This window comes from Dromiciops gliroides, chromosome 3 (assembly GCF_019393635.1).
Source record: "Dromiciops gliroides isolate mDroGli1 chromosome 3, mDroGli1.pri, whole genome shotgun sequence".
NCBI lineage: Eukaryota > Metazoa > Chordata > Mammalia > Microbiotheria > Microbiotheriidae > Dromiciops > Dromiciops gliroides.
The window spans coordinates 321,106,783-321,132,977 of record NC_057863.1 but is presented as its reverse complement, the minus strand read 5'-3'; the positions used below and the strand labels follow the sequence as shown (position 1 = coordinate 321,132,977).

The following is a 26,195-nucleotide window of genomic DNA, read 5'->3' as shown; positions in this document are numbered from 1 at the left end:
CAGGGTTGCTTTGACATTGATTTCTCTTATAATAAGTGATTATGAGCATTTTTATAGGGTTGTGAATACTTTGCAGTTCTTTTGAAAACTATTTGTTCACACACTTTGACCATTTATCTGTTGAGGAATGTGCCTTATTATATTAGGGAAAGAAGATAGATAGCTGACACCACTGCTCCTCATTTCTTATAGCACAATAGAATTACATCGTATTCATATACTACAACTTGTTCAGCAATTCCCCAATTGATGGGCATCCCTTTGATTTTTAATTCTTTGCCACCACAAAGAGAAAGAGCTACTATAAATATTTTTGTGCATATGGGTCCTTTTCCCTTTTCTATGATTTCTTTGGGATAAAGACCTAGTAGTGGTATAACTGTGTCAAAGGGTGTGCATAGCCCCATAGCCCTTTGGACATAGTTCCAAATTGTTCTCCACAATGGCTGGATCAGTTCACAACTCCACCAACAATGCATTAGTGTTCCAATTTTTCCACAGCTTCTCCAACATTGATTATTTTCCTTTTTTGTCATATTAGCCAATCTGATAGTTGTCAGGTGGTAGCTCAGAGTTGGGTTTTTTTTTCATTTATTTTATATTTTCCAGTAACATGTAAGGGTAGTTTTCAACATTCATTTTCATAAGATTTAGAGTTCCAAATTTTTCTCCCTCCATCCCTTTCCTCCCCCTCCATAAGACAGCAACCAATCTGATATAGGTTATATATATACAATCCACAAGTGCTCTTTTTATCAGTTCTTTCTATGGGAGTGGATGGAATGCTTCATCATTAGTTCCTTGGGATTGTCTTGGATCATTGTATTGCTGAGAGTAGTTAAGTCATTCACAATTGCTCATAGAACAATACTGCTGTCACTATGCACCATGTCCTCCCAGTTCTGCTCACTTCACTATACATCAGTTCATATGAGTCCAGGTTTCTCTGTGATCATCCTGTTTGTCATTTCTGATAGCAGAATACCATTCCACTACAATCATATACCACCAATGCTTCTTCAGTCATTCCTCAGCTGATGGACATTCCCTTGATTCCCAATTCTTAGCCACCACAAAGAGTTGCTATAATTATTTTTTGTACAATTTCCCCCCCTTTTCCCTTTTTCGTGATTACTAATGTTAACTGCTTCCCTCCATCCTATTCCCTTCCCCATGATATTTAATCTATTATCTATCCTTTTTTCACCCTATCCCTCTTCAAAAGGGATTTACTTCTGTCTGTCCCCTCCCCCAATCTGCCCTCCCTTCTTCTGCCCCTCTCTCTTTATCCCCTTCCCCTTCTATTTTCCTGCAGGGTTAGATAGATTACTCCACCCAATTGAGTGTGTATGGTATTCCCTCCTTGAGCCAATTCTGATGAAATTGAGGTCTTTGAGCCAATTCTGATGAGTGTTAGGCTCATTTACTGCCCAGATTAAATAGATTACTCCATCCAATTAGATGTGTATATTAATCCCTCCTTGAGGCAACTCTGATGAGATTAAGGTCTTTGAGCCTATTCTGATGAGTGTAAAATTCATTTACTGCCCTGCTCCTCCCCCATTTCTTCCCCCACTCCATAAGCCCTTTCCTGTTTCTTTCATGTGGGATTTCATCCCATGCTACCTCTGCCCTTCCCCCTCCCCCAGTGCATTCCCCATATCCCTCAATTTTACCCTAAAAATGTTATGATGGGCCAGCTAGGTGACACAGTGGACAAAGCATCCACCATGGACCCAGGGGGACCTCAGCCAAAACCCAGCCTCAGACACAAGACAGTCACCCACTGCACGACCCCAGGTATGTTCCCCAACTCCAATTTTTTATGGTTCTCTAGGGTCTTGTATTTGGAAGTCAAATTTGCCATTCAGTTCAGGTCTTTTCATCATGAATACTTGAAAGTCTTCCTTTTCCATTGAAGTCCCATTTTTTTTCTCTGAAAGTTTATATGCAGTTTTGCTGGATACATGATTCTTAGTTGTAATCCCAATTCCTTTGCCCTCTGGAATATCATATTTCATGACCTAAAATCCTTTAATATAGAAGCTGCTAGATCTTGTGCTATCCTGACTGGGGCTCCACAGTACTTGAATTATTTCTTTTTGCCAGCTTGCAATATTTTCTTCTTGACCTGGGAGCTCTGGAATTTGGCTATAATATTCCTGGGAGTTTTCCTTCTGGCATCTCTTTCAGGAGGTGATCAGTGGATTCTTTTGATTTCTATTTTACCTTCTGCTTCTAGAATACCAGGGCAATTTTCCTTGACAAGTTCTTGGAAGATGATGTCTAAGCTCTTTCCTTGATCATGGTTTTCAGTTAGACCAACAATTTTCAAATGATCTCTTCTGGATCTATTTTCCAGGTCAGCAGTTTGTCCAAGAAGATATTTCACATTGCCCTCTATTGTTTTTATTCATTTGGATTTTCTTTACTGTGTCTTGGTTTCTCATAAAGTCACTAGCTTCCATTCGTTCAATCCTAATTCTTAAGCAGTTATTTTTATCAGAGAGCTTTTCCATTTGGCTTTTCAAGCTATTGACTTTTTTCTTATGTCTTTCCTGCATCACCCTCATTTCTCTTTCCATTTTTTCCTCTACCTCTCTAATTTTATCTTCAAAGTCCTTTTTGAGTGCCTCTATGGCCTGAAACCAATTCATATTTTTCTTGGAAGCTTTAGATATAGGGGCCCTAACATTGACATCTTCCTCAGAGGGTGCACCTCAATCTTCCTTGTCACTAAAGAAACTTTCTATGGTCATCACCTTTCTCTGTCTTCTAATCTTGCCTTTCTTCTGCTTGCCTTTTAGCTCCTTAAAGTGGGGCACTGTTTCCATGCTGCAGTATCCCAAGCTTCAGGGGGTCCCAGGTGCTATGATTTAAGGAGGGGCAGGTTCTTCACTTGCCTGGCCTGTTCTCTGGTCCATATATGAGCCTAGACCAACTTGCTGATCAACCAGCTTGGTGTGCTGTGGTTGTCAGCTCTGATGAGCCTGTGCCCCTCCCCCACCTGGTCCACTGTTACTCAAGCCTAACCTCCTGGTTCCCAGCAGTGGTGAAAAACCCACGTTCTGCCTCAACGCCAGCAGAGACCCCTGTAATCTCCCCCTGCCAAGGGCTCAGCCCTCTCACCAGACTATGAGCTTACTTTCAGATGACACTGGCACTGCAGCTTATTCAAAGGCTCTGGGGGTCTTTTTCTCTGGCAAGGCCTTCCTGGGACTGGATCTGTGTCAGCATGACTGTGGGGTTGGACTCCACTCCTGTCTGAGCATAGCAGCTCCCTCCTTCAGACCTTCCAAGCCATTTTTGGTTGGAAAATGATCTCAGCACATTCTTCTGTAGATTTTGCTGCTGCCTCAGAGTTGTTTTAATTTGCATTTCTCTAATCAATAGTGATTTAGAGCATTTCTTCATATTACAATAGATAGCTTTGATTTCTTCATCTGAAAACGGACTGTTCATATCCTTTGACCATTCCTCAATTGAGAAATGACTTGTATACTTATACATTTGATTTAGTTCCCTATATATTTTAGAAATGAGGCCTATGAAAGGCCTTTTATTTAATTGGGTCTGTTAAGATGATGCCAACAATAATTGAATTTTCATCAGCTATTGATCAGGCTATTGGTTCCTAAGATGGAAGGTGGGTGTTGGAGGATGAAGATATCCTACTATAGGCAGGAGTGATTGGGAGAAATCCCTGATCAACTATATAGTGATGTCCCCCAATCAATCTGATGATATCACAAGGTAAAGGTCTTTGTAGGCAACTGAGGGTGAGATTCCCAATGGGACCACTGGGAATGCCCAATAGTGCTTTGCTAATAAGACATATAACACATTCAAGTTGATTGGCTGATTGATACTAATTTCAGAGGAGCTGCCTCTTTCCATGAATTATAAAAGTTACTGTAGAGACAAGGTTGGGATTTATCATTCTTTCTTAGAGTTTGAAAAAAAGATAGACCAATATTTAGAATAAGGGAACTAACTACACTGTGGCAGAGGGGTTCCCTCCTTATTTTCAATGCCCAGTCCCACCCAATCTAAAAAGAACTTAACAGCATCATGGATTTAGAGGTGGAAGAGAGTTTAGAGACCACTGAGTATAACTCCATAATTTTACAGATGAGGAAACTAAGGATCAGAGAAGTTGAATAGTTTGCCCAGAGTCACATAACTAGTTAGTACCTGAGGTGGGAGTTAAAACTAAATCCTCCTGACTCCAAGTTCAGTGTTCTAGCCCCTACTCCACATTTGTCTCTTTAACAGTGAGTTGTGGCAAAAGGACATAACAGAAGTTAACTTATAATTGCACAGAGCCTGAGACATAATTCATGGCCAGTGTTATTGAAGCCCACATCCTCATATGAAAGAGGGGGAATTTTTAATTTCTGAGACAGCATAATCACAGAATCTGACATTCTGGACAGAGAAGGCGTATTTCGGGCAGTGCTAGCTTTGGGAGTTGCCTCAGGTATAATGTCTAATTTGAGAATTTCCAACTTTAGAAGCCCAGGAGTAGATCTTTTAGCAAGAGAAAAGGATTTCCTAATGCATTATGAGCCTCAGAACAAAATGATTCACATCAGCTCCTGCACTGTGTCCTACTTGGAGAATAAAGCTAGTGAATTACTCAGACTATATAGGTCTAATGGGAAAGTATTAATTATTCAGCAGTGCTGAAAGTATACTTACCTCCTGGGGTGAGGGAAGAATCTAAACCCGCAATCAAAAAACATCTATTAAGCATTTAATATGATCCACTCCTATCTGAGCATAGCAGCTCCCTCCTTCAGACCTTCCAAGCCATTCTTGGTTGGAAAATGATCTCAGCACATTCTAGGCACTAGGTATATGAAAAAAATGAGTTGTTGGGTTTTTTTAAAGGTCCCTAATTGTCAAGAAGTTCAAATTCCAATAGGGGAGGCAATATGTAAATAACTAAACAATATAAGAAATACAGAGAGTATGTACGACATGATTTTTTGTTCCTTTTTCTGAAGCTTTTTTTGGGTCTGTTTTCTTTCAGAACCTAATGTGGAAATGTTTTGCATGACTACATATGTATAACATATTGAATTGCTTGAGTGTGTAAGAGGGGGGTGGGGAAGGAGAGAGGAAGAGAATTTGGAATACAATTTAAAAAAAATTGATCTTAAAATTTGTTTTTACATGTAATTTGGGAAAATAAAAATTCTAAATAAAAAATAAATAAAAGGGGGCGGCTAGGTGGCTCAATAGATAAAGCACCGGCCCTGGATTCAGGAGTACCTGAGTTCAAATCCGGCCTCAGACACTTAACACTTATTAGCTGTGTGACCCTGGGCAAGTCACTTAACCCCCATTGCTCCGTAAAAAAAAAAAAAATTAAATAAATAAATAAAAACAGTTAAAAAGATAAAATAGATCATTTTTATTATATTAAATTGAAAAGCTACTGTATAAAAATATAAATATGCACACACATATATGTATATGTAAATATATTTCCATAGAAAGATACAGATATATAGTTTTTGACCAGATACATAAAACATCCACACATATATGGTGTATATAGGTGGTGCAATCACATGAAAAAAATGCTCCAAATCACTAATAACAAAAGAAATGTAAATCAAAATAATGCTAAGATTTCACCTCATACCCAGCTAATTGGCAAAGATAACAAAAGAGCGAAATATTTGGTGTTGAAGTGTATGTAGGTATAATCCTGCCTTGTTGGTGGAGCTGCGAATCATTACAACTATTTTGGAAGGCAGTTAGGAATTATGCAAATGAAGTGACTATACTATCCATAGTCTTTCACCCAGAGATTCCACTACTGGTCACATAGCCTAAGGAGGTCACTGATAAGAGAAAAGTCCCTATACATACATACACCAAAATATTCAGAGCAGTACATTTTGTAGTATCAAAGAACTGGAAACAAAGTAGATGCCCATCAATATGGAAATGGATGAACAAACATGGAATATTGCTATGTTGTAAGAAATGACAAACACAATTAATGGAAAGACTTATATGAACTGATACAAGGAAATGTCGCCATAACAAAGAAAACAATATACACGGTGACTGCAACAATATAAATGGAAGGAACAAGCACAAAACAGTACAAATTGGATGTTACAAAATTACAAAGAACAAACATGATCCTAAAGAAGAGATATGAGAAGATATTCTCAATTCACTCCCTTGCAGTGATAATAGATTCATTAGTGTGGAACACCACATTCCCCACTCCACCACTTTTTCAATGTATTGGTCAAATCTGTTTATATTTTCCCTTTTTCCTCTTTTTCTCTTAAAAAATATTATTTGTTATAACATATGAGTCTCTGAGGGATAATAGAGGAAAGTATACTGGGAGGAATTCAAAACAACATGTAAAAACAATATAAAAAGAAATATTTATTTTAAAAAAACAAGCAAAAAGAAATAAGAATTCTCCCAGATTACTGAAGGCATGCATGAATATTCACAAAATCTCACCATAAAGAATGAGGCAGGTTTTTCCTGAGGCCGTTTCAACACCAAAGATGTTAAAGATGCATAAATAGCATCCCTCATCCTCAACTGCAGTTCTCAAGAAGGTGATGGTCGATTCCCTGAGCCCTGGCTGACTCATTTCTATCTTGCTCTTGTAAGTTGATTGGATCACTATTCCATGTTGTTTGCTGAAAGTAGCCATGTTTTCTGGTCTTTCATTTCTGAGTTTTTGCCAAGTGACTATCAAGGGCTCATGAGTAGTCTGCACAGTACATTTTAAGGAAGCAGGTCTCTCCAGCATCACTGTCTCATTCTCAGTCACCACATTTCCTGTGGGATCAGAAGAGTTTGTTTTTCTTTTTGGTATGAGACCAATATCACCTTGACTTGCAATTACTTCTGTGAGTCCTGCTTTACAAATGCTTGCCTGGAGGAGATCTTATATTCCTATAGCCCTTTTATGTCCACAATCTGCTTCCCCTAACAGATTTTTTTTCTTAACTGAAAGAAAATTAGAAACAGAAAAAACCCTAGCCTCTTCTACCCTCTACACACGCAATTCTGAATCTATAATTTTGGTAGCAAAGAGCATCATAGCACTAAATGCAAATAAAACAGAATGGAAACCTTAGGCTAAAAGAATCTTAGGTCCCAAAGTAGATGTTCACAGTTCTTCTGATCTACTCTACAATTTTAGAATTATGACCCTAAATCTCAACCTCTGGATACTATAATCTAAATAATTTTCTCAATTTTTATACAAAAAGGAGATAATAATATTCATAGTCCTACCTTATGGTTTGCAATGCGCTCCTCCTATATTATCTTATTTGGTCCTCTCAACAACTTTGTGAGGTAAATGCTATTACAGTCTTCATTTGATAGACAAAGAAAATGAGTTTCAGAGAGATGACTTTCTTAGAATCATGAAGCTGGCAAATATCCGAGGGAGGATTTGAAACCAGGTCTTCTTGACTGGAGGTCCAGCATTCTATGCACTAAGTGATGCTACTTCTCTGATAAATAGTTCATGATCATCATTTGTGTTGCTATCCCTCAAGTCCTTGAAAACCACATATTGCCTTTCAATCTCCTATTCTCCAGGAATAAGAAAACTGCATCTTTCAAGCTTGACATTGTTTTCTGCATGTTCCATTTGGATTATTTGAAAATTCATTAAGCATGTTCTTGTTCCAATATTCATGTAAATAGAGGAATCATAATAACTAGCCTCAAATATTTGAAGGGTTGGCATGCAAAAAGAGGTTTCACTGTTTTAAGGAGCTCCAGGAAGGACTGGTACCCAGAATTAGGCACAATAAATAACAGTTCTTTCGATCAATTGAAAGACAAAATTTCTAACAATTAGAGATCCCTAAAGTGCAATGGACTGACCTGATGTTAGCATTCAAGAGAAGGCAGATGACCACCAGTCGGGGATATTGCAAAAAACAAAACAAAACAAAACAAAACTGTGTGAGAATTTAAACGGGCTGATCTCCAAATTCCTTTCAAATTCTCCTATTCCTTACCTCAGAGCAAGGAAGGAAACAAGCACCTACTATGCACCTTTAACATGATAGAGCATTATAAATATTATCTCATTTAACCTTCACAACAACCATGTGAGGCAGGTGCTATTATGATCCTCATTTTACAACTGCAGAAAACTGTGGTTATCCAGCTAGTAAGTGTCTGAGGCTTGGTCTTAACTCAGTTCTTCCTGACTCTGGGAACAGGTGGTACACTGGATAGAGTGCCAGGCCTGCCTAGAGTTGAGACCTGACTTCAAATACAGACTTCAGACACTTACTAGCTGTGTGACCCTGAGCAAGTCACTTAACCTTGTTTGCCTCACTTTCCACATCTTTAAAATGAGCTGGAGAAGGAAATGACAAACAGCTCCAGTATCTTTGCCAAGAAAACCCTAAAGGGTGTCAGAGAGAGTCAGACATGACTGACCAACAAACAACTTTCTGACTCCAGGCCCAGAATACTCACTTTTCTGCCACCTAGCTATCTTAATAAATACCTGAGGAATTATACTGAATTGAATTGACTCTAAAAGGTCTAGTGCTTTACATCACTGATGAAAACATAAAATTGTTTCATATCTATGAGAAATGATGTATTGTGGCTCTCCTACTAATTAGCAGAATGATCTTAGGCAAGTCACCTAATTTCTCTGAGCCTTTTTATCTATAAAATGAGAAAGTTGATCTCTGTAATTTCTAAGTTTCCCTCCATTTCTAACACTCTGAATGTATGAATGACCTAGGAGTCAGTCATCCTGACCTATGTTTTGCCACTGGATTCAGATGATTCTGGAGGAGAGAGTAAGGCTGATGACTACATATCCCTGCCTTACTTAAATCCAATTCATTGCAAGTCATGACATCACCCTCCTGATGTCACTGGTCCTAACAACAATGACTAACCTACACAGGGTTATAATTTTCTAGTAACATTTCCCTCCAAGTATAATTCTTAACCATTAGGAACTCTTAATGGTTTTTCACCTTCACTGTCTAAAAACTGAAATAACCTGTGTTCACTTTCAATCCATTTTCTTCTATTCTCTCTTCAGTGAAATTGGGCAAAAGATTTAAAAATTACTATTGTCTGTGTTTACCCTTTCTTCCAACTCAAGTTATCCTATTTCCTTTCCTTTCTTTTCCCTCTCCTGTCTACGTTGTATATTAATTTAACCACCAACAAACCATGTACCAAACAGCAGAATGGGTCATTGAGTTGGTTCTATTCACTTGACTAGTTATCAACTAAGTCACAATAGCCCAGCTCAATTGCTCATCTTAATGACGTGACTGGATTTGCCATTTGTGAACTCAATCTATGTATTTTAAATTTAATTTATTTTTGGCCAGGTAAAAGAGGGCTTTCTTTGCTTCTTTTCTTAACTAATCTTAATCACTGAGTGGGCATTGCCTCAGACCAACTGAGACGTGTAAAAGGCCTTAGCTTAAAAAGGCCAAGGTCTCCCACTGCATCCAGGGTCATCTCCAGTCCTCCTGAATATCTTCCCACAGGACCCAGATGGCTCTGGAGGAGAGAGTGAGGCTGGTTACTTTGAACAGCCCTTCCTCACTTAAATCCAATTTACTGCAAGTCATGACATCACCTCTCCAATGTCATGGTCCTATTCTAGAATGGACAAACAACAACAATGACGATGACGACGACAACCACAACAACGACAATATATAACACAAAACAGTATCCAGGAATCTAGTTGCCCTATCTGAATGCTGATAATTCCTAAAAAATAGCAAGGCATAATACATCTTTACCTTGTGCCCAGCACTGTATCACAAGAGTCATGCCCCAAATCAAACTGCATGTGAAATGATGACGGAAGAATTTGTCATGTACCTGGAGATAAAAAAGAAAATTCAGATGAAACTCTGGGTTTCAGTAAAAATCACAATATCCTGTTTATTCCAGGAGCTATTTCAGGGAATGTTCCAGATATCAGGCAATTACTAGTTTGCCACAGAATGTTGTGTTATTTTTACAGTCAGTGCACCAGAGACCATGATTTTGAACCAAATACATTAACTATGACTTCACAAAAGCTTGCTTTGATGTAAGGACAAGAGCCAGCCAAGCAGAGAGTAGCAGTGACTCTTTTTTCCCATTTATTTAGAATTTTATTTTTCCCCCAATTACATGTAAAAACAAATTAAACATCCAATTTTAAAACTTTGTGTTCCAAATTCTCTTCCTCCTTCCCTGGCCCCCCATTAAGAATGCAAGCAATTCAATATATTATACATGTGTAGTCATGCAAAACATTTCCACATTAGGTTGTAAAAGAAAACAGACCAGTGCAATCCTCTCTCATCCCTTAATTTTATTTTTTTAAAAGATATTATCCCTTCATATTCAATTCATACCTGTGCCTTCTGTCTAAATATACTCCATTCACCTGCCCAAATAATGAGAAAGTTCTTATGAGATACAAATATCATCTTCCCATGTTTAAACTTTTAATGTTCCTTATGATTTCTTTTTCCTGTTTACTTTTATGCTCCTCTAGAGTCTTAAACAAGACAGTCAAATTTTCTATTCAGCTCAGGGTTTTTTTAATCAAGAATTCCTAAAAGTCCCCTCTTTCATTGAATTCTCTTTTTTTTTCTCCCAAAAGGATTATACTCAGTTTTCTGGTTGTAATCCCAGTTCCTTTGCCCTCTGGAATATCATATTCCAAGCCCTCTGATCCTTTAATGTAGAAGCTGCTAGATCTTGTGTTATCCTGACTGTGCCTCCATTAATACTTGAATTCTTTCTTTCTGGCTGCTTTCAATATTTTTTCCTTGACCTGGGAGCTCTGGAATTTGGCTATAATATTCCTGGGAGTCATTTTAGGATCTCTTTCAGGAGGTGATTGGTGGACTCTTTCAATTTCTATTCTGGTTCTAGAATATCAGGACAATTATCCCTGACAATTTCTTGGAAGATGATGCATGTATTTTAAATTTAATTTATTTTTGACCAGGTAAAAGAGGATTTTCTTTGATGTCTAGGCTCTTTTTTTGATCATGGCTTTCAGGTAGTCCAATAATTTTCAAATTATCTATCCTGGATCTATTTTCCAAGTCAGTTGTTTTTCCAATGAGATATTTCACATTGTCTTCTATTTTTTTTCATTCTTTTGGTTTTGTTTTATTATTTCTTGATTTCTCATAAAGTCATTCACTTCCTTTTGGTCAATCCTAATTTTTAAGGAGTTATTTTCTTCAGAGAGCTTTTGTATCTCCTTTTCCATTTGGCCAATTTGTTCAAGGCATTCTTTTCCTCATTGACTTTTGGTACCTCTTCTACCATTTGGCCTAGTCTATTTTTTAAGGTGCTATTTTCTTCAGGTTTTTTTGTGTGTCTCATTTTCCAAGCTATTGACTTTTTTTCCCCATTATTTTCTTGCATCACTCTCATTTCTCTTTCCATTCCCCCCTACTTCTCTTACTTTATTTTCAAAGTCCTTTTTGAGCACTTCTATGGCCTGAGACAAATTCATATTTTTCTTGGAAGCTTTGGATGTAGGAGCTTTTACTTTGCTACTTTCTTCTGAAGGTATATTTTGATCTTCCTTGTCACCATAGAAACTTTCTAGGGTCAGAATTTTTTTTTCTGTTTGCTCATTTTCCCAGACTATTTCTTGTTTTTCATTTCTTTGTTAAAGTGTGGCACTGCCTCCATGGTGGAGGACACACTTTCCCAAGCTTCAGGGGATTTGTTCAGCTGATTTCAGAAATATTTCTAGGAATTTGCAAGTTTTTAGTTCTTCCAAGGTGATGTGATTTAAGGAGAGGTATGTTTATTACTCTCCTGGCCTGTGCTCTGGTCTGCAAGCAACAAAAGGTCTGCTTTTCTGCCCTGGAACTATGAATAGAATCCTGTTCCTCTGTCACTGTGGCTAAAAACTCTTATGTGCTTGTGCTCCCCCTCTGCCTGGGACCACCACCCAAGACTGTGACCCAGATCCAAATATGGGCAAAACAACAGAGTCCTGCCTCAGTGCTAGCAAAGAGAACCCTGTAATCTCCTTTTGGCCAACTGTTTGATCCCTTTACTATCTCTGGGCTGAGTTCCAGAAGTATTTCCTGCTGCTGCTGCTGCTGATTCAGAAGCTGGCAAAGCCTGCTCCTGATTTGCTGTGGCTATGGCTGGGCCTATGCTGGGGCTAGATCTGCACTGGCTGTATTCCTCTCTCATCCTGGTACAACAGACCTTTCCTGCTAACCTTCTAAATTGTCTTTGGCTGGAAAATTATTTTAGCCTGTCTTTTTTTTTTTTAATTAATAAAGTATTTTACTTTTTTCTGTTACATGTAAAGATAGTTCTCATCTTTTGTTTATACAAACTTTACAATTTCAGATTTTTCTCCCTCCCTCCCCTCCCTTCCCCCTCCCCTAGACAACAGGTAATCTGATATAGGTGTTTTATATATATATATATATATATATATATATATATATATATATATATATATATATGTATGTATATGTGTATATGTATATGTATACATAATATATACATATATACACATAATAACATTAATCCTATTTCTGCATTAGTCATGTTATAAGAGAAAAAATCAGAGCACTGCTGAAAAACCTCAAAATAGAAAAAAACAACAGCACCAAAAACAAAAGAAATAGTATGGTTCATTCAGCATCTATACTCCGCAGTTCTTTTTTTTTTTTTCTTGGATTTGGAGATCCTCTTCCATCATGAGTTCCCTGGAACTCTTCTGTACCATTGCATTGATGAGAAGAATATAGTCCATGACAGTAGATCAACACTCAATGTTGATGATACTGTGTACAATGTTCTTCTGGTTCTGCTCATCTCACTCATCATCAGCTCATGCAAGACCCTCCAGGTTTCTCTGAACTCCTCCTGCTCATCATTTCTTACAGCACAATAGTATTCCATTGTATTCATATACCACAACTTGTCCAGCCATTCCCCAATTGATGGGCACCCCCTCAACTTCCAATTCCTTGCCACCATGTAAAGAGCAGCTATAAATATTTTTGGACATGTGGGTCCCTTTCCCCCTTCCATGATTTCTTTGGGAAAAAGACCCAAAAGTGGTATTGCTGGGTCAAAGGGTATGCACAGCTTTATCGCCCTTTGGGCATAACTCCAAATTGCTCTCCAGAATGGTTGGATCAGTTCACAGCTCCACCAACAATGAATTAGTGTTCCAATTTTCCCACAGCTTCTCCAACATTTATTAGTTTCCTTTTTTGTCATTATAGCCAATCTGATAGGTGTCAGGTGGTACCTCAGAGTTGTTTTAATTTGCATCTCTCTAATCATTAGAGATTTAGAGCATTTTTTCATATGGGAATATAGCTTTGGTTTCTTCATCAGAAAACTGCCTGTTCATATCCTTTGACCATTTCTCAATTGGGGAATGACTTGGATTCTTATAAATTTGATTTAGTTCACTACATATTTTAGAGATGAGGCCTTTATCAGAAGTACTGGCCACAAAACTTGTTTCCCAGCTTTCTGCCTCCCTTCTAATTTTGGATGCATTGCTTCTGTTTGTACAAAATTTTTTTAATTAAATGTAATCAAAATCATCCATTTTGCATTTTATAATATACTCTATCTCTTGTTTGGTCATAAACTGTTTTCCTTTCCAAAGATCTGATAGGTAGACTATTCCTTTCTCTCCTTATTTACCTATGGTATCACCTCTTATGTCTAAATTGTGTATCCATTTTGACCTTATTTTACTATAAGGTGTAAGATGTTGGTCTATGCCTAATTTCTGCCATACTATCTTCCAGTTTTCCCAGCAGTTTTTGTCAAATACTGAGTTCCTATCCCAGAAGCTGGAGTCCTTGGGTTTATCAAACACTACATTACTAGTGTCATTTACTACTGCCTTTCCTGAGCCTAGCCTATTCCACTGATCTACCACTCTATTTTTTAGCCAGTACCAGATAGTTTTGATGACTGCTGCTTTATAGTAGAGCTCCAGGTTTGGTACTGCTAACCCACCTTCCTGTGAATTTTTTTTCATTATTTCCCTGGATATTCTTGATTTTTTGTTTTTCCAGATGAATTTTGTTATTATTTTTTCTAGCTCTATAAAATAATTTTTAGGTAGTCTGATTGGTATGGCACTGAATAAGTAAATTAATTTAGGCAGTATTGTCATTTTTACTACATTAGCTCTGCCTATCCATGAGCAATTGATATCTTTCCAATTATTTAGATCTGATTTGATTTGTGTGAAGAGTGTTTGGTAGTTGTGTTTATAGAGTTCCTGGGTTTGTCTTGGCAAGTAGACTCCCAAGTATTTTATATTATCCACTGTTACTTTAAATGGAATTTCTCTTTCCATCTCTTGCTGCTGAACTTTGTTGGTCATGTATAGAAATGCTGATGATTTATGTGGATTTATTTTATATCCTGCTACTTTGCTAAAGTTGTTAATTGTTTCAAGTAATTTTTGAGTTGATTCTTGAGGATTCTTTAAGTATACCATCATATCATCTGCAAGAAGTGATAGTTTTGTTTCCTCCTTGCCTATTCTAATTCCTTTAATTCCTTTCTCTTCTCTGATTGCTAAAGCTAACATTTCTAGTACAATTAAATAATAGGGGTGATAATGGACATCCCTGTTTCACCCCTGATCTTATTGGGAAGGCCTAAAATTTATCTCCATTGCATATAATACTTGCTGATTTATCCTGTCTTTTTTGTGGGTTCTGCTACTTCAGAAATTGCCCCATGCCATTATTTGAAGGTATTTAAAAGGGTTTGGGGGAGAACTCAGGCAAGTCACTGCCTTTCCTCTGCCATCTTGGCTCCCCCTCACTGCCCCCCTCTCCCAGTGACTCTTTCTCAATGACACTTTATCCCCAGGAAATTTCACACTATTTTCAATTTTCTTTTCTTTTTTTTTTTTACCAGAAGTCTGAAAGGCTGATATTATTTAGAGAGCAATTTAGTAACAACCCCTTCAGGCCCCAACCCCAGCCTACCCTTAAAACAAGACAATTCAGGAAGGCAATTAAGGACCTGCATAGAAGCTGTAATATCAGTAATGTGTGACTACTTTCCTCACCTTTGGCATGTTCCCAAACAGGCCATTAAAGCTGGAAGTGCTCTGAACGTTACCTAGTCCAACACCTTCATTTTGCAAATCATGAAACTGAAGCCCAGCAAAGTGAGGACACATACACACAGTGATACAACTAGTCAGAAGTGACCTTGAAGAAACTGAGAGCTATCTGAAGCTGGCTTCCCACAGGATTTAATCCACAGGCCCTCTTATCCTTAGATGGTAAGTAATCACGTCAACTTGAACATGTCTAAAATTAAGAACATCAGTTCCTTCTTTGCTTCCATAGTTGTATCATTCTTTCCTAGATACTAAAACTTTGTGTCATGCTTGATTTCTCCACCTATGTTTGTCATCTATTTACCAAGTCCTGGCTAGCTGTGTGATGCAGTAGATAGAGCGCCGAGCCTGCATTCAGACTCATTTTCCTGAGTTCAGATGTGGACTCAGCACTAGCTGGTTGTGTGACCCCATTTGCCTCACTTTTCTCATCTGTGAAATGAGCTGGGGAAGAAAATAGCAAACCACTCCAGTATCTTTGGGAAGAAAAAACCAAATGGGGTCATGAAGAGTCAGACATGACTGAAATGACTGAACAACACCAAGTCACTTCAATTCAAGGATTACATTAAACAAACAATTAATAGTCACCCAATGTGTTCATGATGTGATGCAAAGAGCATTCCCTGCTATTTACTAGTCTCTTCAGACCTCAACTTCCTCGTCTAAAAGTGAGAGCAATGGATTAGATAAACTCTAAAATCCAGTTGTAAGGCCTAAGTGCTCAGGATTATAGTCAGTATGGAATACTCTCTGTCAAAGAGGAGGTCAGAAATTTTGTCAAAGTGTTCCTGCCTGCCTTTTGCACAGTGTAGCTTTTATTGCTGGAACTGCAGAAATTCCAGTGGTGGCTGTCTATATCTACTATAAGAAACAGAAAACCATGGCTGATGTGTATATTATGAATCTGGCAGTGGCTGATTTGCTTTTGCAAATTTTTAGCAATGAACACAGTGCATGGATGGCTACTAAGGACCCAATGTGCAAACTAACTTCAGCCTTATTCACCGTAAACTTTGTCTCTGCAATGCAGTTTTTGGCCTGCATCAGCATAGAGGTACTCTGAGATAACTAAACACCCAGGTCATCAAAGAGTTGGAAGATCATATTGGATTATTTGTGTCAGCATCTGGCTCACTGAAATACTGTGGAACATACCTCAACTAGTTTTTAATACAGGGAATAAGAAGAGATGCCTGGTTATATTCTCATACCATCTAGGGACAACAATTAGGGCATCAGTTCAGATCCTGGAAATTTGCATAGGTTTTGTCTTCCCCTTTCTCACAATGGGAGTTTGCTATTCTATAACTGTCAGGACATTTATCAAGATGCCCAACATGAAGAAATCTCAGCCCCTCTGGGATCAACTAGCAGTAGTGGTTTTCATCGTCACTCAGCTGCCATACAGTAAGCCGTGAGTATCTTCCATTTGCTGATTATTGACTGTGAAATGAGCAAGCACATGGATGTGGCCATACAAATCACAAGAACCTTGGTCCTTTTTCATTGCTGTCTCAATCCAGTCCTATATGCTTTTATGAGCTCCTCTTTTAAAATGCACATTACCAAAATGATGAAGAAAGACAGCTACTGCAGGAGACAAAGCTAAAATCCAGTAGACACCAGAAGTCTGAAAGGCTGATATTATTTAGAGAGCAATTTAGTAACAACCCTTTCAGGCCCCAACCCCAGCCTACCCTTAAAACAAGACAATTCAGGATTCTGAAGGTTACATGGAGCCAACAAGTACTTTTAGTATCTAGCAGGCAGACTGATGGGGGGCATGATGATGCTCAATGTATTCTAATATGGGAGAACACATCTATTTATCAGAGACTCATATTTCAGCATGGGACACTAAGACATATCTAGAGAAAACAGTTTTGTATCTTGCAGTTAAAAAGTAGCATAAATGTATAACCAAGTTCTCCCTTCTGACCTTAAATAATCCAGCAGTGCACTAAGGGAATTAAAACATTATTAATAATTACCAGAGGAGGAAAGGAAGAAATCCCTACAGAAAAACCAGCAGAAACCTAGGAAATGAACAAGCAAAGAAAACTTGTAAAGCAATAAAAGACACAGTATAGGGTAAGAAAATGCTAAGAGAAATATCTGAAGGTAGAGAAAAATTCTGTAATAACTAGAATCACAGAAAGGGGGATATAACATACATTAACAACCCTAAGAATTGCTGGAAGGGCTAGTAAAAGAATCAAGGAAAGAGGTCATGAGGAAAATTAGCGCTCTCAATGAAAAACCCAAAATGAGAATGAGTGGCTTCGAACAGAAGTTGGAAAACCTTAGCCAAACAGGAGACACCTATAAAAAGAATAGAGGCGATAGACCAAACAGAAATAAATGACTCCAGAAAAGAACAAGAAATACTAAAACAAAGTGAAAAGAATTTTTAAAGAGGAGAACATTAGGTATCTCCTAATAAAAGCAACTGACCTGAAAAACAGATCATAGAGAGTTAATCTAAGAACAACCAGACTAAAAAAATCTGGATATTTTGTTCCAAGAAATCATAAATAAAAACTGCCCACATCCATCAGAACCAGTCACCTCCTGAAAGAAACCCCAAATGAAAACTCTCAGGAACATTATGGACCAAATGCAGAGCTTGTGTAGGTAAAAAGTTAAAAATATTGTGCAAAGACAGAAAGAAAAAGTTCAAATACCAAGGAAGCATAGTCAAAATCATCCAAGATTTGGCAGTTACCAATGTAAAGAACAGAAAAGCTTAGAATATGATATTCCAAAAGGCAAAAGATAAAGACTTAAAAGAATAACAATTTATGTGGCAAAACTGAATATAATCCTACAGGCAACAAAAAAAGAGTTTTAATGAATTAGAGGATTTCCATTTCTGATGAAAAGACAAACACTAAATACAATCTTTGAAAACAAAGAAATCAAGAGAAATTAAGGAAGGTAAATATTTTGGGGTAATCAGAAAGGAATATACAGTGAAGAAATGTTCACGTTATAGAGGAAGGAGAAAACAAATATTTACTTATAATCCTAATTTCTTAAAAAATAAAGGGAGTTAATTTTTTAAAAAATAAATTTACTTTTTAAACATGAAAGCAAATTGCATTGGACCTGGGGTGGGGGAGCTCCCTCTTGACTCAATTATATTTTAAGAGAACCCTTAAAAAAGTACACAAAACACCTCAAAAGTACTATCAGTAACTATGTAAATGAGCCATGTAATCAGGAGAAAAATAAAACTCTTGATTGTTGTTTCAAATTTACAATTTGTAAGTTTGCTAAATTCCTGGGAGGCAATGACTGGTCGGGCCAACATTATATCCCCTGTGTGTGTTTATGGAGATTTTATATATGTATATGTGTATGTGTATGTGTGTGTGTGTGTATGTACGTGTATGTGTATATGTATATATGTATATAAATGTATGTGTGTATATGCATTGTTTGTGTATTGTATATGTATGTGTATGCATATGCATATGCGTATGTGTATATGTATATCTTCTTCAGCCTAGTACAGGGTTCTGTGTGTGTCAATCCTGCTTTTTAAACAATAATCTATAAGTATTTATTAAGCAATTATCTATTAAGATTGGTATGGAGGATACTCTGGTCCTATCCTTAATGTTAATTATTCAAAAATAGACAAATTGTTTTTAACAGAAAGCAAGAACTAGATATAAAAACATTCATGTTTACTGCTTTTTAAAAATTGCACCTCTTATCTTTAAATAGGACTACCTTCCCCCATTTCCAATTCCTCCCTTACCCCAACCCCTTAGCTCTGGGGGAGGGGGTCACAGTCTGACTTCTACAGGTTAGAAGAGCATTGCCCCCTCCCCACATACATACTTGTGTCTAATGGTAACCATCTGGGGGGAGGAAAGAAAAAAAGGGGAAAAAAGAAATTTACAAGATAGCTATTATATATTTAAAAGGAATAGCAAGCGCTACATAATAGATTTGCAGTTTGGTGCAAAATCATCTTTTTCTCTTTTCTACTGTTATGGAAATGCTTGTTTTACTTCTTAATTTCAGAATAAAATGAAAAAATGTAAAAAAGAAAATACACAGATATATGCAGTACTACTGACCATGTTTTCATTATATTCCTGGATTAAGTTGCAAATCGGTATCTCGCAAATCAATTATCTTCAACTATCATGATGGTTTAGGATAGTGGTTATGAACTCAATGTACATTTTTTTTCTCATGTACATGTTTTCCTTTTATAAGTTTCCTAAAACATTAATAGAAATTTGCTTCATCAAAAAATATATTTTACCCACTCGATCCAAATCAAGAGATTCTGTTCTGTAGAACAGCCCCTGCTCTCTACCACAGACTGTTTTGGGAAAGCTGAGAACGCCCCTCGTCCCTTTCTAGCTCCCAGGTTTCTGAAATAAAAATTGCTCCCCCAGATCTAGCATTCCCTATTTTAGGCAGTTTGGTCGGGGTGGATCCTCAGCTCACTGTCCCCAGAGATAATCGGTCTTCTCCCCTTCCCCTCCTCTGCCTCACACAGCAAGTATCCACGCCAAACTGGCTCAGCTTTCTACGCAACCCAACTCCCCTCTTCCAGCTCCCCAACCCCTCCCCGCACCAGTCTCTGCTTCATCCCTTTGTATAAGTGGGCTTACTTGCCGCTCCATCTGCCAGAGGAGGGAAGCCCTCTGCCCTCCAGGTCTTGGCGGCTCCGGGGATTTTTCCACACAAAGCCTCCTGACCGGTCTCTAACTTCAAAGGGTGGAGCTATAGGCGTCATCAGAAGATCATTGTTTAACAAGACCCCAGGGCATCGTTGGTCTTCTTTGAAAAACGGATGGGAAGTAAGATCCAAGAGTTGTTTTAATATATGTAGTGATATTTCAATAGATGCAGAAAAAGCTTTTGACAAAATACAATACCCATTCCTGTTTATTAAAAAAAAACAACAACAAAAAATAATAACTAGCTTACCATCTCAGGAAGAGGAGAGGGGAGGGAGGAGGGATAAAATTTGGAACTCAAAACTTTAAGTAAAAATGTTAAAATATTAAAAAATAAAGTTAAAATGTACTTACAGTTTCATATACAATTCTCTTTTTTGTTATTCTGGCTCAGGACATATCCTGGAACAAAGGAATAAGACTCCTAATCTGGAGTTATGTGGGCTGGTCTCAATCCTAGGTTTGAGGCTTTTATCCAAAATTTGTGACTTGTTTTATAACCTTATGCTAAAGTACAAATCCAGGGAAATTCTCTAAAACAAAGCTCAAGGTTGTTTCTAGAAAAGCTGTTCAATAAAGTAGCTATCAAACAGCTATGTGGTACAGTTGACAAAGTGCCAGGCCTAGAGTCAAGGAGATTCATTTTCCTGTGTTCAAATCTGGCCTCAGATATTTACTAGTAGGGTGACCCTAGACATATCACTTCACCCGTTTGCCACAGTTTTCTCATCTATAAAGAGAGAGAATAATAGCACTTCCCTCCGGAAAAAAGGAGATAAAAATCAGAAGTGCTTGGCATATAGTAGGTGCTATATAAATGTTAACTTTTTTTTTTAGCATTATTGTCACCCATATAACATATCAGAGCCACAAAATTCTTTCCCATACATTATTTTATTTGAGTTTCCCAAGACTTCCATGAGAGGCAGGCAGTACAAGTATTATTTTATCCATTCTGTCCAGTCAAAAAATTCCATGATATACAGAAAACCACTGGTTCTTCTCTGACCCTCAGTTTTTTTATATGTAAACTTAAAAAAGGCTGAATTGGCTGAATTTCATGGTCCTCCCCTCCCCCACCTGACTCCAGGTCTAACATTCCCAGTTGTTATTCCTCCCTTCCTATTCAAAGAGGACCAATGACATCTTGGGGTGATGTTTTGACCTAAGGGAGAATTGGATTTAAGTAAGGCTGTGTTGCTCTGTGAGTCAATCCTCAGCCCAGTATCTCCAGAGCTAATCCTACCCTTTCCCTGCCCCACACTGTAAAAATCCAAGCAGTGTCTCAGGTGTCAAATGCAGGAAGCGAGCAAGCATCTAGCCTCGTGATTAATTAATCCAGAGGCAAGAGATGGAACTGATCTGCCTTTAAATCCTAGGAAAGCATGCCCATGAAAAGCTAGAGAAGTTCCAAGATCTCCAGTGCCCTCTCCCAGTAATGTGCCCTCTTCCCCTAAACTGTCTCTGCTTCATCCCTTCCTTACCTGTTCCTCCTTCAGCCAGGGGTCAGAAGCCCTGCATTTTCTAGGCTCTTGAAACTCCAAGTACTTGGGAGCTGTCAAACTCAGGGGAAGCAACTCCATTCAATTTATAGCTCAGGTGGAACAGATAAAGTTCAGATGTTTTGTTAACCTGCTCACACATGCAAGGTTTTGGGTGTGTGTGTTGGGGGAAGGAGGCATTTCTAGAAAAGCCTTATTGGATTTTTATCATTTTTTTTTCCTTTTGGTCATCTTTGCCAAACTAATGGGTATAAAGTGACCCCCAGAGTTGTTTTCATTTGAATTTCTATTATCAGAAATAATTTAGAGCAGTCTTTCATATGGTTGTCAATAGTATGCGTTTCTTCTTTTGAAAATTATCAGTTCCTCATGATGGAAAATGCTCTCCACATCCAGAAAAAAGAACTGTGGATCCTGAATGCAGATTAAACCATTACTATTTCTACTTTTGTTTTTGTTTTTATCTTTTTTGAGGTTCTTCCCTTTTGTTCTGATTCTTCTTTCACAACATGACTAATGCAGAAATATGTTTGATGTGATTGTACATATATAACCTATATCATATTGCTCTCTGTCTTGGGGAGGGGGAAGGGAAGGGAGGGAGGGAAAAAAATTCCGAACTAAAAATTTTATGAAAACAAATTTTGAAAACTGTCTTTACACGTAACTGGAAAATAAGAGAATACTTTTATGATTCAAAAAAAGAAAATTGTCAGTTCGTCAGTTTTCAGAGGAAGGAAATAAAGCTATCAATGGTCAATGAAAAAATGTTCGAAATCACTAATATTAAAGACATGCAAATTTTAAAAAGCTGCAAGGTACCACCTCAATCAATTATTAACCATCATCAAGTCTTCCTGATGACCTGGTTGTGTTAGCTTCTGGATCATTACCTATATGACCAGTTTATAGGGATTTTCCTTTGCTTTAATGAACTGCCCTAGTTTTGTGTAATCTTTGCCTAGTACTGATTGTAGTCAATTCAGAGGTAGAGTGGGAGGCTCTAGTCAGCTGCTTAATAAATCAAGTAGATTTTTTTTTCTTAAGAGTTACCAATAGGGGCAGCTAGGTGGTGCAGTGGATAGAGCACCAGCCCTGGAGTCAGGAGGACCTGAGTTCAAATCTGACCTCAGACACTTAACACTTACTAGCTGTGTGACCCTGGGCAAGTCACTTAACTCCAATTGCCTCACTAAAAAAAAAAAAAAAAGTTACCAATGATGAACTCACCCATAAAATGGGAAGAGGATCATAGAATGAATTAGAAACTAGAATCCAATAGCATGTTGCTTAGAAGAAACACCCTTGAAAGAGAAAGATATACCCTAATTTAAAAGAAGCGACTAGAGGGGGCAGCTAGGTGACACAGTGGATGGAGTACTGGCCCTGGATTCAGGAGAACCTGAGTTCAAATCCAGCCTCAGACACTTGATACTAGCTCTGTGACCTTGGGCAAGTCACTTAACCCTCATTGCCCCCCCCCCCAAAAAAAAGAAGTGACTAGAGTAGAATCTATTATGTTTCAGCTTAAGTTAAAAAAAAAAAGGCAGGGGTAACCATTACGATCTCAGACAAAGAAAAAGCAAAAATATAGGCGAACCAAATTGTAATACAAGGTATTATAGACAATAGGGCAACTAAGTGGTACAATGGATAGAGTGCCAGACCTGAAGTCAGGAAGTTTCATCTTTGTGAGTTCAAATCTGACCTTACTAGCTGTGTGACTCTGGACAAGTGACCTAACCCCATTTACCTCAGTTCCTCATCTATAAAATGAGCTGGAGAATGAAATGGCAAATGAATCCAGTATCTTTGTCAAGAAAACTCCAAAAAAGGTCACAAAGAGTCACAAAACTAAACAAAAATCATGGAAAATGAATTAATATCAATACTAATTATGCATATACCAAATGGCACAGTATCCAAATTTTTGAAGGAAAAGCTAAATGAGTTACAGGAGGAAACAAAATATTAAATAATCGTGGAAGAAACTCAATTTTCCTACCTCAGAAATCTAGACATAAAATAAAGAAGAAAAATTTTAAAGAGATACATATATATATAATTTTTTAAAAGTAACATAAGATAGACCTCTGAAGAATATTAAATAGAAATAGAAAGTAACATACTTATTCTCAGTTGTATTGGCATATTCATAAATAATGACCTTGCATTAAGGCATTAAAAATTCACACAACAATATAGGAAAGCAGAAATATTAAATGCACTCTTTTCAGACCCTAATAAAAGGTCATTGAAAGCACAGATTAAAAATTAATTGGGGGGCAGCTAGATGGCGCAGTGGATAGAGCACCGGCCCTGGAGTCAGGAGTACCTGAGTTCGGATCCGGCCTCAGACACTTAACACTTACTGGCTGTGTGACCCTGGGCAAGTCACTTAACCCCAATTGCCTCACTAAAATAAAAAAAAAAGTTTCTAAAAAAAAATTAATTGGAAGCTAAATAAATTAATTCTAAAGAATGAGTGGGTCAGGGCAGCTAGGTGGCACAGTGGATAGAGCACCAGCCCTGAAGTCAGGAGTACCTGAGTTCAAATCCGGCCTCAAACACTTAACACTTACTAGCTGTGTGACCCTGGGCAAGTCACTTAACCCCAATTGCCTCACTTAAAAAAAAAATGAGTAGGTCAAAGAAAAAATCATAGAAACAAACAAAAATTTCATTAAAGCCAATGAGAACAATGAGATAACACACCTACCTTTGTGGGATGCATCCAAAGCAGTAGTCAGGGGAAATTTTATATATCTAAATGCTTACATTAGTAAAAACAAATAATAATAATAAGAGCAAATTAATGAATTGGGCATGCTACTAAAAAGAAAACTAAAAACCAACCCCCCTATAAGATATCAAAATAGAAATACTGAAAAACAATGAGAACCAATAAAACTGAAAGTAAAACAGCAATAATTGAACTAATAGACAAAACTAGAAATTACATTAAAAATAACAATAAAATAGACAAAACATTGACTAATTTAATTTTTAAAAAAGAAAGAGGAAAACCAAATTACCAATATAAAAAATGTAGAGGTTAATTCACACCAATGAAGATGAAATAAAAACAATTACTAGAAGCTATTTTGTCCAACTATATGACAAAGAAAAATTGACAACCTAAGTGAAATGAAGGAGTATTTATAAAAACGTAAATTTCCTAGATGAGCAAATGAAATAAAAATGGTTAACTAAATCTATTTTTTAGAAAAAAGGAATTGGACAAGTCATAAATGAGCTCCCTAAGAAAAAATCCACAGGATAAGTGAATTCTACAAAATATTTTATGAATAATTAGTTGCAATACTCTATAAACTATTTGGAAAAATCGGCAAAGAAGAAATCCTACCAAATTAATTTTATGACACAGATATGGTTCTGACACCTAAACCAGAAAGAGAAAAACAGAGAAAGTAAACTTAGACCAATTTCCCTAATGAATATTGATTCAAAAATTTTAAATAAATACCAGCAAGAAAACTACAGCAATATATCATCTAAAAAAGATCATACACTATGACCAGTTGGGATTTATATCAAGAATTCAGTGCTGGTTCAGCAATAGGAAAACTGTAATCACAATCAACCATATCAATAACAAAAACAACAAAAATAATATGATTATCTCAATAGGAGCAGAAAAAGCCTTTGACAAACAAGGCTCATTCCTTTGAAAAACATTAAAAAGCTTAGAAAGGGGAGGGGTAGAGGCAAGATGGCAGAGGAAAAGAAGCTACTTGCCTGAGTTTTCTGCAAAAGCCCTCCAAATACCTTTAAATAATGCCTAAAGGAAATTTCTGGAGAAGCAGAACCCACAGAAGGACTGGGTGAAATGCTTTTCCATCCAAAGACAACTTAGAAGGATGGCAAGAAAAGCCTGTTGTACCTGGGTGAGAAGGGAGGACATTCCAGCATAGCCTGGGCCAGCATAGACTGGTCCCCAGCAAATCAGGAACAGGTCTTGGAAACTTCTGAATCTGCAGTGGCTCCTTTTAGAGCTCTCAGCCCACAGATGATAAGGGGGACAAACAACAGGTCAGGATATTACAGGGGTCTCTTTGCTGGCAATGAGGAAGTACTCTGTTGCTTTGTCCATACTCATATACAGGCTGCAATCCTGGGGGGAATCCCAGAGTGAGGAAGAGCACTAGCATATCAGAGCTTGTGGCCACAGTGGAGCAGGGACCCTCCTCACAATTCCAGTGCAAAAAAGAGTATTTTTGGTCTCTCACAGACCAGAGCACAGGACAGGAGAGTAGTAAACACATGTCTTCTTAGATTATACCATCTTGGAAGAACTGAAAACTTTTCACAAAATCCCTGAAGCTTGGGACAATGTGGCCTCCACCCAGGAAGCAGAGACCCACTTTAGCAAAGAGTTAAAAGTCAAGAAATAGGCTAGGGAAATGAACAAATGACAGAAAAAAATCTGACCAAAGAAAGTTACTAAAGAAGATCAAAACATACCTTCAGAAGAAGATAACAAGGCAAAGTCAAAGTTCCTACCTCCAAAGTATCCAAGAAAAATATGAATTGATCTCAGGACATGGAGAAGCTCAAAAAGGATTTTGAAAATCAAGTAGGGGGCAGCTAGGTGGCACAGTGGATAAAGCAGCAGCCATGGATTCAGGAGGACCTGAGTTCGGATATGACCTCAGACACTTGACACTTACTAGTTGTGTGACCTTGGGCAAGTCATTTAACACTCATTTCCCCACAAAAAAAAAAATCAAGTAAGAGAGATAGAGGAAAAATTGGGATGAGAAGTGAGAGTGATGCAAACAATCATGAAAAAAAAGA

The 26,195-nt window shown here is 37.6% G+C and overlaps 1 protein-coding gene across 5 annotated transcripts in view; it reads right to left on the bottom strand.

Annotated features, from left to right (window-relative positions):
* LOC122749652 (OX-2 membrane glycoprotein-like) overlaps positions 1-20,248 on the bottom strand; it is a 49,996-nt gene extending 29,748 nt beyond the window's left edge. For 3 of the 5 annotated variants that reach the window (XM_043996112.1, XM_043996113.1, XM_043996114.1), the window contains exons 1-3: positions 19,807-19,908; positions 9,807-9,888; positions 6,502-6,828 (exon numbers count right to left, since the gene is read on the bottom strand). In XM_043996112.1, the coding sequence (XP_043852047.1) occupies positions 6,502-6,828; positions 9,807-9,888; positions 19,807-19,818 (421 nt within the window). In that variant the 5' untranslated portion in view covers positions 19,819-19,908. Of the gene's footprint in view, positions 1-6,501; positions 6,829-7,893; positions 8,140-9,806; positions 9,889-19,806; positions 19,909-20,229 lie in introns of those variants that run through there. The other 2 variants (XM_043996115.1, XM_043996116.1) reach the window with 2 other exon arrangements.
* Positions 20,249-26,195: the final 5,947 nt, after the last annotated feature.